This window comes from Castor canadensis, chromosome 19 (genome assembly GCF_047511655.1).
Source record: "Castor canadensis chromosome 19, mCasCan1.hap1v2, whole genome shotgun sequence".
NCBI lineage: Eukaryota > Metazoa > Chordata > Mammalia > Rodentia > Castoridae > Castor > Castor canadensis.
The window spans coordinates 7,744,505-7,758,456 of NC_133404.1; the positions used below are offsets into that span (position 1 = coordinate 7,744,505).

Here is a 13,952-nt window from a genome sequence, read left to right on the forward strand (position 1 = left end):
TGGTTAATGTAACCGGGGCTTAAAACTGGTTTTGCTGGGGAGCACTGACTCCTTAGTCCGTCTCACGAATTAAAGACAGAAAGCAGATGATAGAAATGTAAGAAATAAATTGACAGTGGGGAAAATGTAACCAGCACTACAAAAGAGTTGTAGTCAGCCTGCATGTTAGCCAGGCTGCTGCACTTGTTATCCAAACTGACATTTTCCTTCCTTTATCTGTCTCCATGTTAAAGAGGCCAAGGTAAACACTTCACTCTCCAATTAAACCAGGCAGTCTTCCCCACACACACCTCTGACCATCGGGAAGTAAACCTGTCAACCAAGACATACCGCTTCAGACGTGTGGCACCAGTAAACTGGAAGAACCAAGGCCAGCACCTGCTGTCAACCACGTGTTTAGTGCAAACTCAAACTGAGCCCCTGAACTCCCATTTAAAAAGCAGAGGTGGGACGAGAGCTTTGAGAGGTTGACCTCTGTCCTCTATCTGATGAACTATAAACCTTACTTCCGTTTCCTCAAAACCCTGCTCTCATTTGTGAATTGGCATTGAGAACAGGGGACCAGCTTTCTGGTAAATGTGTGGGATGTCCTAAGCCAGCTGCCACTCTAATATGAAATTGCTGTGAAAGCATGCCCTAAACCTCTTAACAGGTGCTAAGGAAATGCTTTTGTTAAAAAGCACTGACTTCTTACTCTGGCCAAGTTAACTAAAAGCAGGAGAAAAACTGCATCTCTGCCTCCATTTTACAGCTGTCTCCTTTTCTCTGAGCCATTCTCTCCTGCAGTCACCTTGGATTCTGGTACTAAAATAACAGGGATGGACCAATTCTTCCTGCATTTAAACCTAAAATTCTTACTTGTACCACAAAGATAGCGTCCTCTTTCAGGTTGTACATTAATTTACTTATCTCTTTGATTGGAGTATTAGGTCGGAAGCCGGTGGCTCATGCCTGTAATCCTAGCTACTTGGAAGGCTGAGATTGGGGAGGATTGAGGTTCAAAGCTAGCCTGGGCAAATGGTTTGCAAGAATCCCATCTCCAAAATAACCAGAACAAAATGGACTAGAGGTGTGGCTCAAATGTTAAGAGCATGAGCTTTGCAAATGCAAAGCCCTGAGTTCAAACCCCAGTCCTACTCCACTCCCCCCAAAAAAGGCATGGGGCAAGTGGTCAAACCTGCCAAGTTGTAACCTCAAAAGTTGGGTCTCTGGTCTAGGACTTTTGGTCACAAACCCTGCACCAGCTTCCAACCAATATCATCACATCCACCTAGGAACCATTAAGTTTTGCCATAGGTTTCACCTTTATTCTGGGCTTAATGAATCAGAGTGGGGGAGACCCAGCAGTCTGTTTTCACAAACTTCCCCCATAGTTCTGGTGCACGCTCAAGTCGAGCACAAATATACAGGAACGGGAGCACAGTAGATGCACCACCACCCCGTACCCTTTATTCCAGCCGATTCCTGGCTAAGGGGCCCCTGATTTCATCCCCAGCTCTCCAGAGTAATCTTGGTCTAAACTGGTAGTTTTCGTTTTGGCTTCACAATCCTTAACACTCTTACATATTGACACCAGAGTTTGTGGTGTCGTAATATTTACCATGTTAAAACATTTTAAGCCAGGTGTGGTGGCACGTTTGCAATCTCAGCTGAGAAGGACTGTAAGCTCTAGACCAGCCTGGTCTATGCTGCAAGAACTTGTCTCAAATTTTTGTTTGGGGTGTGGCTCAATGGTAGAGTGCCTGTCTAGCAAACAAAAGGCCATGAATTCAAACCCTAGTACCAATAAAAATTTTTTTACTTTAAAATAATTCCATGTACATTAACAAATTAGCACTTAAGTAACTCCCCAAATCTACCTTCCTCTAATAATAAAGTGTGATATCATTTTACACTTTGAAAATCTAATTTACGGTTTAACGAGAAACAGCTGGATTCTTAGAGCTATTTCTAAATTCAGTCTGTTGCTGTATCAAATGTCATGTCATGGCTGGAAAACTCCACTTTACACTAAGAACACTATGAAAATGGTGAACACTTCAGTGTTATGAACACAGTTTTGACATTAAAAACTTCCTGGAAGGGCCTCGGGGGGTCTCCAGTATTCCCAAATCATACTTCGAGGGCGGGGGGCACTAGGAAAACCGAGGGCAGCACCATTTTCTTGTAAGGAGACTCCAGAGACAGGACCATCATCTGCTACTGGACCAAGGAAGCTGGTCACACAGGTCTAGACACAACATTTAATCCAAAGATGACACTGCCATGGAAGAATTGCAAAGAAGCAGAGTATTACCCAGAGGTATTGGGCCTGGAGTTGTACCACCTCTGAACGTCTTGTGAGATCACCTGACAACTGTACACAGGGAGACCATGAATATACAAAAGAGGGAGACTGTTGTAATTGGGGAAAAGTTAGGGACAGCCATGAAGAAATGGCACTTGGATTCATACTAGAGAATGAGTGTGGATGAGAGAAAAGGTTGGGGAAAAGCTAAGTATACGAGGCATATACACACGATTTCTTGATTCTCTAATTTTTTCTTATTTAATAAATCTGCCTCTCTTCCTCTCAAGCCTTCCAACATCCCACCCTTCTTTAAATAACCTACTCCAGAAATTCAACAGAGCCTACAGACATCTGAAGCATAGTATCTCTTGTGAGGGAAAGGTAACAAAGTAATTTTTAAATGGTTCTTTATTCATAAACTTGATGCAAGTTTACAAAATTTACTATACATTGCCAAACAAATCTGCAATGAAAAATAAAATCCAAAAAACAAAGCATGCCAAATGTGTAGCTATCAATTTGCTAGCCACCAGGATAAAGAATTCAGTAATATATTCAAGATTTAGCCTTAGGCTTAAGGAATTTTAATGCTTTAAAAAAATTCTGCCTTGTCACATGTTGTCAGAGAAATGGCAAAATCAGAACTCTAGCTAAATGTGACCAAATGAGCAAGAATGCCAGAAAATCTCTATCTACTGTCCTTTTAACCAAAACAAAAGAAACGAAGCGCACAGTAATGGGGAGGTGCCAAGTCTCTTGGGTATGTTTTACAAAGTTGAGCAAGTCTTACAGCAACTGCAGAAGAAACACTTTGGAACTCTGTAAGAGGTTTGTGCAGGAAAATGTGCTTCTGGGTTTTTTTTTTTGAAAAGTGCTTAATAATTACACTTCATTTTTAAATCAAACAGGTTTATAAAAGAAAATCTATTACCAACCAAAGAGGAGTGATTCAGATAAGGCAATAAAATTGGAAATACATTGATTTGTGTCATGTTTTATAAAAAAATTAACATATTAGAGTTCCTATTAGTCTCTGCCTGTAAAACCACTGTTAGGACTATAGCAAAATAAAAGTATCCAAACTGGGTATTCTTGTTGTACTTAACCATGTAGGTTTTGCTCAAGAAATCTGTCTTCAGGCCAATCACTTTATAAGTTTATTAGTTTACAAATAATTGCAACCTCCCGTTAATAAAATGTAAAGGTAAAATGACTTAGTATTTTAAATAACTTCAAGTTCTTCTTCAAAGGAAATACTGAACCAACAAGAAGCTGATTCAGCCCAGCAAGATTCTGCTGCCCAGTAGAAATCACAACTCACAAGCCATAAGTGGCAGTGCCTTGCCTTGCTTTGCCTACGAACAGTACAACTCAATTAAGAGCATGTTTTCAAGATACAGTTCACATCTTTACACAGTCAAAAAAACAGTTTAACAATTTAATGAATAGGTTCCTGTCATTATTTGGCAATAAAACGTTTTTAGACCTGAAAAGGCTGTGGTTTAGAAGATCTAAAATTTTCTAAACCAGTACTGAACATCATTTAAACTTTTATTGGCTCTAAATGGAACAATATTTTGCAAACTTTCAGAACCCATAAATTCAATATAGGAAAGTCACTGTAAAGTCACACAGTAACAACCTGACGCTGACTTGCTTGCTTAAAAGATTTCACTTTTCAAGAAAGAGATGATAAGGAGTGGCCAGTATGTGTATTTATCAGAAAAAATACAATAAAGGCCTCACTGCTCAGTCCAGGATACCTAAAGAGAGCAAAATGAGAAGACTGTAAGTTATACTGGATGTCAGTTGGCACAGTATCCACTAAATGTATGAGCTAGCATCTTCGGTACTGCTGTCATAGGGCACTCAAGGCTTGTGTCTGCATGTTGAAAGATTTTCTTTAAAGCAACATTGGTCCAAATATTACAGTCAACACGTTTAGCCGTCTTCCTTTGGAGGAGTGTACCAGCCTGTAACAGAATGGAAAGAAGTTAAAATACTGCAATCCCTAAACCAGTGAGGAGAGCTGGCACTTATTAACATCAGGTACAGTCTCTACTAGAAAATTTTCTGTTCAATTCTATGAAAAATTAAACTTATACTTAGATTGCTAGCACAGCATCTGGGTATGTTCACAATATAAAGTTTCTTTCTATGAACAAACTGCATTTGAGTTTTCAACATAAGACCTCTGTATTAATGGCACTCCTAGTTAAAGATGACAGTGTGAAATTAGAGATAAGGGCAAAATAGTTTCTGCTGGGTATTGAGGGGGTGGGGAGGAGAGGGAGGGGGCGGAGTGGGTGGTAAGGGAGGGGGTGGGGACAGGGGGGAGAAATGACCCAAGCCTTGTATGCACATATGAATAAAACAATAATAAATAAATAAATACATAAATAAATAAAAATAAAGATGACAGTGTGGAATATTAGGTTATGTGTTAGATTTCTATTTCAGTTTTGCATTTGAAACCACATTTCAAACAATATCCTAGCATTTTAGAGGAGGAGGACCTTGGATTTTTGGAGGAGATAAAGTGTCCTCACCATGAAAATGATAGCTCTGTGAGGTAGTACATGTTAATTAGATTTAATTACTCTATAACATACACGTAGGTCAAAACAAGCTACACATGATAGTGCATACAGTTTTCTCTGTTAATGTAAACCTTTTAATGAAGAACACAAATTAAAAAAAAAAACTAGAATCCATCTCTTCTGATTCTGAATTGATTGTTCATTTATCACTGCTAAGCTTATGCATACCCCCACTCTCTCAAAGGAAGCATCTTCTGTAAACATTTTTTTTTGAGGGTGGGGGGACTCAGGTTATTTTGGAGATGAGGTCTCACAAACTATTTGACTGAGCTGGCCTCGAACCACAATCCTCCCAATCTCAGCCTTCCAAGTAGGTAGGATTACAGGCAAGAACCACCCATGCCCAGCTTTTCTGTAAACACTTTTGAATGCCAGTTGTAATGTTTAAGATAAAAGTAGGAGAAAGAGGCCAGGTGCTGGTGGCTCATGCCTGTAATCCTAGCTACTCAGGAGGAAGAGATCAGGAGGACAATAGTTCAAGGACAGCCCGGACAAAAAGCGAGACCCTACCTGAAAAATAAAAATTATACAAATAAAACAAACATACAACACACCAAAGAGCTGATAGAGTGGCTCAACTGGTAGAGCACTTGCCTAGCAAATGTGAGGACCTAGGTTCAAACCCCAGTGTCGCAGGGAAAAGATGCACTTGTAAGTAATACTGAAATGAGAACTATCCTTTCTTACATACATATCATAAAACTGTCAAAAGCACTTGGTAATCTGAAGACAATTCAGACATAACTGGTCGTGAGCATACTGCATTTACTCAATTCAAATAAGAACTCAAATTTGTAAAGAGTTGTCTTTATAGCCAGGTATGGTGGGGCATGTCTGTAGTTCCAGCACTCAGAAAGCTGAAGCAGGAGGATCATGAAATCAAGGTCAGCCTGGGGTATACTGTTTCAAAAACAAACAAAAGACAAAAAAGCCTACAACACTAGAAAGAATTGTCTTTAACGCAATTCTTATTCTAACAGAAAATATTTCAAGTGAGCAAAACCTTGACTCTGAATCAAGGTACCCAGGCCAAGAGTTCAGAGCACAAAGATTTGAAAGCAGCACAGAGTTACAGATTCATTCCAAGATTCTGAATACAGCACGCGTTCAAGTTTCTTTCACTGTGGTAACAGTACCTGATAACAAATTAAAGCAATGAAAAAGAAACCAGGATAAATATCAGTATGTAAACATCAAACTTCATAAGTGACAAATAGTGAATTAGACATACCATTTTTTTCATGTATCTGTACAATGGAATTATAGGACTGCTGGGCTCTTGCTAGATTATATTGATTCTGAAAGAGAATTACACACTTTGAAAAAAACTGTAAGTAGATAAAAATTGTTACTATAAATTTATGGATGCATCACAGCTGTGCTTAAAAGAACACAGAAAACGATTTCCACTTCTGAAACAGTTCTAATCTAATACCCTCATTTCTCATTTCATTTTTCTCCCCAATTTTATAAGAATAACAAAAGCAAGAGTGTACTTCAATAAAAATCTACATGCTTCATCGTTCATCTTTACAAGTCTTCCTACCATTGGACAAGTACAAACTTTATAGTTCCCGAGCCATCTTCTTACAGATGGAGCAAGTTAAAGTGTACTTATTTAGACATGAGTTAAACCCAACTCTTCCTCATTAGCGTATATTCAAGAAGATGTACTAAAAAATATTAACTTTCAGATAAGAAAACACTAAACTTCAAGCACGATAGTATGTGAATGGTATTTGAGTTAGAAATCTAAAGAATACCCACAAATGGCATCAAGCCATCACTAAAGGATAACCCTCTTTTGGTAAAAAAACACAGAATCTTCTGTTTTCCAGTACTTATGTTCACTTACATCATTATATTCAGATTTTCAGGAGGCAAACTCATTCACTTACTTTGAACCAATAGTGGACAGTGTCCAGCAAAATGAAATTCAAAGAGCACAAAACAATTTGAAGTCCTCTCTAGTATTTCAAAAGCGCTTATATCAGGCTCAAATACATACCTCAAACCTAAAGTGATACGTATTTAAGAGAAAATAAGAACCTTAAAAAGCAAATTGGAAATCATTATCTCCAGTTTTATCAATCATTCCAAAAGAAAACGGAACTAGATTAAGATGCATTTTGGTTCCTTGGAGGACTGTAACTAGTGAGGAAATTAGGAGCACTTCCTTTAACAACCTCACAGCCAAAGGAAGTGGTCATTCTAGCTTGGTGTGTGGCGGGGCGGGGAGGGAAGGGGCTGAAGCAGCTAAACAATTCATGACTTCTTGAATACGCTTCCAGAGATATTCTATGCTTATATAACTAAGCATATAATAATATGCTATATAATATACCCCCATCTCCCTCCCTCCCTCTCCCTCCTTCTCTCTTTCTCTCTCTCTCTCACATACACACACACCCTTTAACACCATTTAGTTTTTTAGGTTTTGTTTTTTTTGGTTTGGTTGAGGTTTTTTTTGTTTTGTTTTGTTTTGGCAGTACTGGGGTTTGAACTCAGGGCCTCACACTTGCTAGGCAGGCGCTCTACCACTTCAGCCACTCCACCAGCCCTGTTTTGTGTTGGGTGTTTGAGATAGGGTTTTGTGTTGAGATAGGGTCTTGTGAATTTTTGCTTGGGCTGGCCTTGATCCACTGCCCCATGAGTAGGATTTAGGGGTGTAAGCTGCTAGTGCCAGGAGCTCTTTGGGTTTTTCTGAGCATTCCTAAAGTTAACATTGAGACCATATTCCCTGCAGTTTAGAATCCAATAAGGCGAGGCTCAGATGCAACATATCTACTTTCCTGGCTGACAAAATATTTCTTAATACAGAGAAAAAAAAGGGAAGAGTGAGGTGCCATGCTAATGAGTCACTATATTCACCGTCTAAGACATACAGTCATGTACCCCCATCACAATACTGCAGTCAGCACACAGGATGGTGTCCCAAAAGATTCCATCGATTAGAGTCATCACAGCCGTCTTAGTTAACTGTAAGCACACTCTATGTTTGCTAACAACAAAACTTTCTAACTATGTGCATTTACAGAAAGCACTCCATCTGTAAGCAGTGCATGAACTATTTGCGTGAAGTATGTTAACAACAATGTCTAACTGTATTTCAGATACACATTTAGAAGCCCAGAAAGTAAGTTTGCACAATGTCCTGGCAAAATTTCAATTATTTAAAAAGCTCACTGGTCTAAGTCCTTCATATTTTCTCTCTTAAAAGAAAAGAATGCTGTTTTTTAATAGTTAAAAATTAACATCAAGTTTTATATATAAGTAGATATTAGGAAGAAGATATTGGAAAGACTAGAAATACTATTAGCAATGGGGTGTATTCCTAGATACTCAAATTATAAACACCTTTGTTTACCTACTTTAGAAGCTCTGCATTTAGGAAACATATATTTTATAATAAAAAAATTAAAAATAGCTGGTTGTGGTGATGCACGCCTATAATCTCAGCACTCAGGAAGTGGAGGCAGAGGATATTGAGTTTGAGGCCAGCCTTGGCTACAGAGCAAGATCCTGTCTCAAGAAATCTTTTTAAGAAAGGCCAGATACAGTAGTTTATACCTGTAATCCCAGATACTTGGGAGGTAGAGATTGGGAGGATCACAGTTTGGGCCAGCCTTGGCAAAAAACTAGCAAGACCCCATTTCAACCAACAAGTTGGGTGTGGTGGTACATGCCTGTTGATTCCAGCTAGGCGGGAGGCCCAAAATAAGAGGATGGTGGTCTGAGGCCAGCCAGGGCAAATCTAGAAGACTATCTGAAAAATAACTAAGGCAAACAAGGATGGGTGGCCATGACTCAAGTAGTTAGAGCTCTTGCCTATGAAGCACCAGAGCCCTAAGTTCAAACCCCAATACCATCAAAAAAAAAAAGAAAGAAAAAAAAAAACCAACTTTAGGTTCTGCTACTTAAGTTGTTCTCTAGTCACACTTGAACAGTAACAATGTAAGTGCATCTACCATCAGGACATGCTAGTTAAACATGATTAGTGAACACTAGTGGGAGTTTCCCTTGAGTTTTATACAAACTAGTAACCTGTTCCAGTGTAAAGCACAACTCTAGAACAGTTAAAAGTATTATCCCAAAACATAACAGATTAAAAGAACAGATACTAAATAACTGATTATTGAATATCTTAATTTTCTTAAGCTTCTGTGTTTTCTATAGCTTACTTTTCTAATAGGGAAACAAACCTAACCCCATGGTCAGTGGCTCACACCTATAATCCCAGCTACTCAGGAGGCAAAGATCAGGAGACTCACAGTTCAAAGCCAGCCTGAGCAAACAGTTCATGAGATGCTATCTCAAGAACACCCAACACAAAAGAGGACTGGTGGACTGGCTCAAGTAATAAAGCAGCTGCCAAGCAAGCATGAGGTCCAGAGTTCAAACCCCAATACAAAAAAAAAATTCAAATGAAAAAGAAATAAATTGTATCAAAAAGAATTAAGACAGGAAGAAGCTTTGTATACACAATGCAATGTGGAATGTGTCTTGGAATTTATGTCAAATGCTTCACAAAAGTACCTTATTTGCTCCAAACTGCACTCTGGCTTTGCCTTTGACTAGGGTGGCATTTATTTGCATGATGACTGACTCTATTGAGTAGGCACTGCTCCAGCCCTACAGAAAGAAGAAAATGTCTCTGAAACACAGTGGTATTCTCACATCCCCACTCAGAAGCACTAACAAAATGGTGTGTGGGACACAACAGCCAATTGGTGTCAACAAGTTCATGGTGGAAGGGTAAACACACCACATCCAGAATCCCACAAAACCAAAACACTCCTCTGTCCACGTGCATATAGAGCAAATTGTAGCCTTAAATGAACACCATTCTCAGTGTTACTCTAGCATGGATTCAGCACCTCATACAATGTTATTTTACTGGTTTACTTTAAGTAGCTTTTTCATTATGAAAAGTAGGTGCTATTAAAACAAAAAAAGTAAGGCATAAGCTGCTACACATAAGAACTTTTCTACTTAGAACCTAATTTACATATTAAAATATTTGCGGCTGAGAATCGAGTACCACAAGAAAATAGTTACCTGTTTTGTGAGAAGTTCCATACATAATGCTCCTCCACCCAACACATACCTTAAAAAAAGGAATCACAGAATTCTCTACATCTCAAAATTCCTTCTGAATCGATTTAAAGTATCATCACTAAGAAAGTATGCACACGACATTAAAAGATAACACAAATGAAGACAGTTGTTGAGAACACAACACTGTGGATGATTTAAAAAATAATGGTTCTGACTAACAGAATACTTTCAGCCTTCATCATTCCACAATGGGAGAATCAGTTTCCTTAACTGATGTCTGAGTGTTCTTGCACCTAGAACTCCTCCATCACTTAAGTCACAAGGCAGAGAGTTGTGCCTCTCACAAAGGCACTGACTTTACCCAGCCCTAAAGGGGACAGCTGCATGGCATCTCATGGCTTATGTGGTTTTAGTGATTCTGTTGTGAGACTCAAATGGTTCTGACCATGGAGCCCATCTCCACAACAGGCTTGCTTCCTAGGCCTGAGAACCATTCTCTGAACCAAAGAATTTCTGGGACTCTCTGAAATCTATTTCCCTGTAAGAAATTATTAAGATCAAGATTCAACCTTTTCACCCTTTCTCAAACAAAATAACTTCTTTCCTCCCTTAATGTTACATTAAACTTCAAAATATATTAAACATCATGCCTAAAAACAATAATCAAGGGAATTGTAATTTTGGTCTTGAAAATACCCAAGACCACTGACCCAGTCTTTGAACTGCGCCTACCACAAACCACTTTGTCCTCTGGCAGGGCTTCCCCTGTGTCTTTTGCCTTTCCTTTGCCGGTGCCTTCTTCCACTGCCATGTTTCCCAACTCACCTGAAATCTGCCATCTTGACTAACCACCTGACTGTGGAGAAGTAGGTAGGGAGACTAGAAAGTTCTATTGCCGACCATGAACATTGCCAGCAGCTGTTCATTTAATAATAAGATGGGGAAAAGTATCTGCAGCTCTCCTATGCTAAAGAATTCAGGCAGGTATTTCTCCTATTCTTCCAAGCCTGGGACCTTTCAAGGTTAAAGTTTAATGGGAGGAAAAGAGTATCTGAAAGAAAAGTACTCCAAAAAATTAAATTCGGGCCTGGTGCTGGTGGCTCACACCTGTAATCCTAGCTTCTCAGGAAGTAGGGATCAGGAGGATCATAGTTTGAGGCCAGTCTGGGCAAATACTTCACCAGATCCTACCTTAAAAATACCCAACACAAAACAGGGGTGGTGGAGTGGCTCAAGTGGTAGAGTGCCTGCCTAGCAAGCATAAGACCTTGAGTTTCAAATCCTAATACTGCAATAAAAAAAATTAAAATTAAAACTTGGGCGGAGAATCATAGGATTCAAAAAAAAATACTGTCTATTCTTGTTTTCCTAAAACATAAACTCCCCAATTCTCTGTATTTCCCACTGAGCTAAGACGGCATGTAGCTCACGGCTATAATCCCAGCTACTCAGGAGGCAGAGGTCAGGAGAACCGTGTTTCCAGGCCAGCCTAAACAAAACAGTTAATGAGACACCATCTCCACCAACAAGCCCAGGCATGGCGGGTCATGTCAGTTATCCCACCTTTGTGGGCAGCCATCCCATCTCTGTGGGTAGGAGATCAGTACAAGACAGACCCCAGGCAAAAGTGCAAGACGCTACCCAATAAATAACTAAAGCAAGAAGAGGTTGGGGGCAGGACTCAAGTGGTAGAGACTCTGCCTAGTAAAAAGGAGGCCCTGAATTCAAACCCAGTACGGCCAAAAGAAAAGAGAATAAAAAAGTAAAGATCTTGTACATAATGCACACTTGCTGATTTAGAAGAATTTGAAAACCTCAGTTCATCTGCTAATGAGCTCACATCATCTTTGATGTCTACATTAGAAATGCACAGATAGAAACCTGTTTTAGGGCAAGGAGGTATGGGTGCCATTAGCCAACCTCCACCTTTCCTCTTAGTGCCCACTCTTCCTTTGAGGGGTACAGAGTCACGTCATGTGACCCATCTGTAGACCACAAAGAGTGCTTTTGTACAAGTGCACGACAGCAACACAAAGGTTTGCTGGATGCCTAAGCACAGGACAGAAGTGACAGAAGGAAAAGTTTCCTTACTGGACATTACCAGCTATATTTATACCTACGAGAACTGGTAAATTCTATTTTTGTATTTGATTATATTTTATCATTATGTGTTCCAAACTCTTACTGTCCTGAGCAAACAAGGGGTCCTGCTTAATACTGAGATAGTTTAAGGACATCTGAAAAAAGGCACATACTTGGGCAAAATAGTATTTTCAGTTGCTCAAGTTTTGTAGCAAATACTATCCTAAGCTAACCTCTTCAGGCATTCAACTTCTAATTATTTTCAAAGAATCCAGTCACAAGAGGCCACATTTTGTATGATTCTATTTAATGAAATGTCCAGGACAAACATACCTACAGAAACAATGTAGATCATCGGTTACCAGGGTCAGTGGTGGAAAGAGAGGGCATGGGAGTGACCGCTAATGGGTACAGGTTTCTTTTTCGGTTGATGAAAATGATCTGAAGTTAGATGGTATACTTGTTGTACAACTCGAATATACAAAAACCACTGAATTGCATACTTGCAGAGAATGAGTTTTCAGATATGTGAATTGCATTCACAATGAAACCATTATTTTATTAAAAAGTCTGACTATGACAGGAACTAGAGAAATAGGGTAGTAGACAGAGGATGCAAGATATAAACATATGGAATAAAAACTGTTCAGTAATCTACCCAGAATCACACAGTGTTTAGGCTTTACCCTGACTTTGACTGCAAATTCTGTGTTTTCTCAATATTTCAAATTTTTAGCTTGGCTTCAATCAGCCAGGAATTCCTCCTCTTTGCTTACAAGTTGCCTATGAAAACTGAGTGGTTTCGATTCTGCCTCTTTCCATTGCCTTATTACTGTGCCATTTAAGCTCTGATCACTTCTCTCTGACACAGCAGCCTGGGCTTTCAACTAGTGTCACATCCTCCCACCAGCCTTTGTACACACAGTTTGTCTTGGGGCCTCATCCACTGTCAGGAGATTCAACTTTCAAAAGCATTTTCTTTACTATTATTCCTTCCCTCTTCCTGAAGCAGTTAACAATAGAGGAATCCAGTAGCCATAGTCAAGTTTGTTCACCAGAGGAAAGAAAACCCAACCCATGATGCCGCGCAAGTACAGCTTGCTATGTCAGCACTATCTGAGCTCTGAAAAACAACATCTTGGCTAGAAAAGGGTTGGAGGTGTGAGCATGGACACAAAAGTGGAAATTCATCATTTTTCTATCCTATGTTCATCTTGTATATGTAAATAACTGGCTGGGTTACCTAATATTCTGCTTCTAAAATCGATTGTAAGGCTTTATGGCAGGAAAAACACTTTTATTTCCTAATCCAAAACAATCTAGGGGAGCTTTAAAGTAACAAAATGCAACTTTACACAATCCTAAGCATCTTTGTTCAATTAACCTGTGACCTCCACACATCATAACAGTGGAGCAGCTTGTCAAAAAGAACCAGCCTCCCAAGCTGGCAGAGTAACACCTACCTAGCAAGTTCGAGGCCCTGAGTTCAAACCCTAGTACTGCCAAAAACAGAAAGAACCGACCTCCCTGTGGTTCTTCAGCTTTTCTTGGTCTGTGGCAGGAAACACCTGGAAGTCACTTGGAACTGTGAATTTCTAACAGAGCTGCATTTCCCAAAGGGCAAAGAGGACACCATCCTTAGGTGCCATAGAGGAAAAGAATTATTAAGTAGATTTGGGAAAAGCCATTTAGTTTCTTCTAGGAAAGTCACATTAAGGTGTCAAGAAGTCCCTTGGGAAAGAATATTGTGAGCCTGGTCTCCCCGAACCCTTTCCAAACAAATACCTATTAATACACCATGTACGAGTGCTCACAGAACATTCTGGGAGATATGACAAAGGATTAGACTGCAGGTATTGGCTCCTTTTTTTTTTTTTTTTTGGCCGTACTGGGGTTCAAACTCAGGGCCTCACACTTTCTAG

General features: G+C 39.5%; 1 protein-coding gene across 7 annotated transcripts in view; it reads right to left on the reverse strand.

Annotated features, from left to right (window-relative positions):
- Positions 1–2,680: 2,680 nt before the first annotated feature.
- Positions 2,681–13,952, reverse strand: part of Ube2q2 (ubiquitin conjugating enzyme E2 Q2) — a 51,548-nt gene continuing 40,276 nt past the window's right edge. For 3 of the 7 annotated variants that reach the window (XM_074061771.1, XM_020178039.2, XM_020178038.2), the window contains 4 exons: positions 9,949–9,997; positions 9,427–9,522; positions 6,122–6,188; positions 2,681–4,263 (listed from right to left, as the gene is read on the reverse strand). In XM_074061771.1, the coding sequence (XP_073917872.1) occupies positions 4,232–4,263; positions 6,122–6,188; positions 9,427–9,522; positions 9,949–9,997 (244 nt within the window). In that variant the 3' untranslated portion in view covers positions 2,681–4,231. Of the gene's footprint in view, positions 4,264–6,115; positions 6,189–9,426; positions 9,523–9,948; positions 9,998–13,952 lie in introns of those variants that run through there. The other 4 variants (XR_012443994.1, XM_020178041.2, XR_002213218.2 and 1 more) reach the window with 3 other exon arrangements.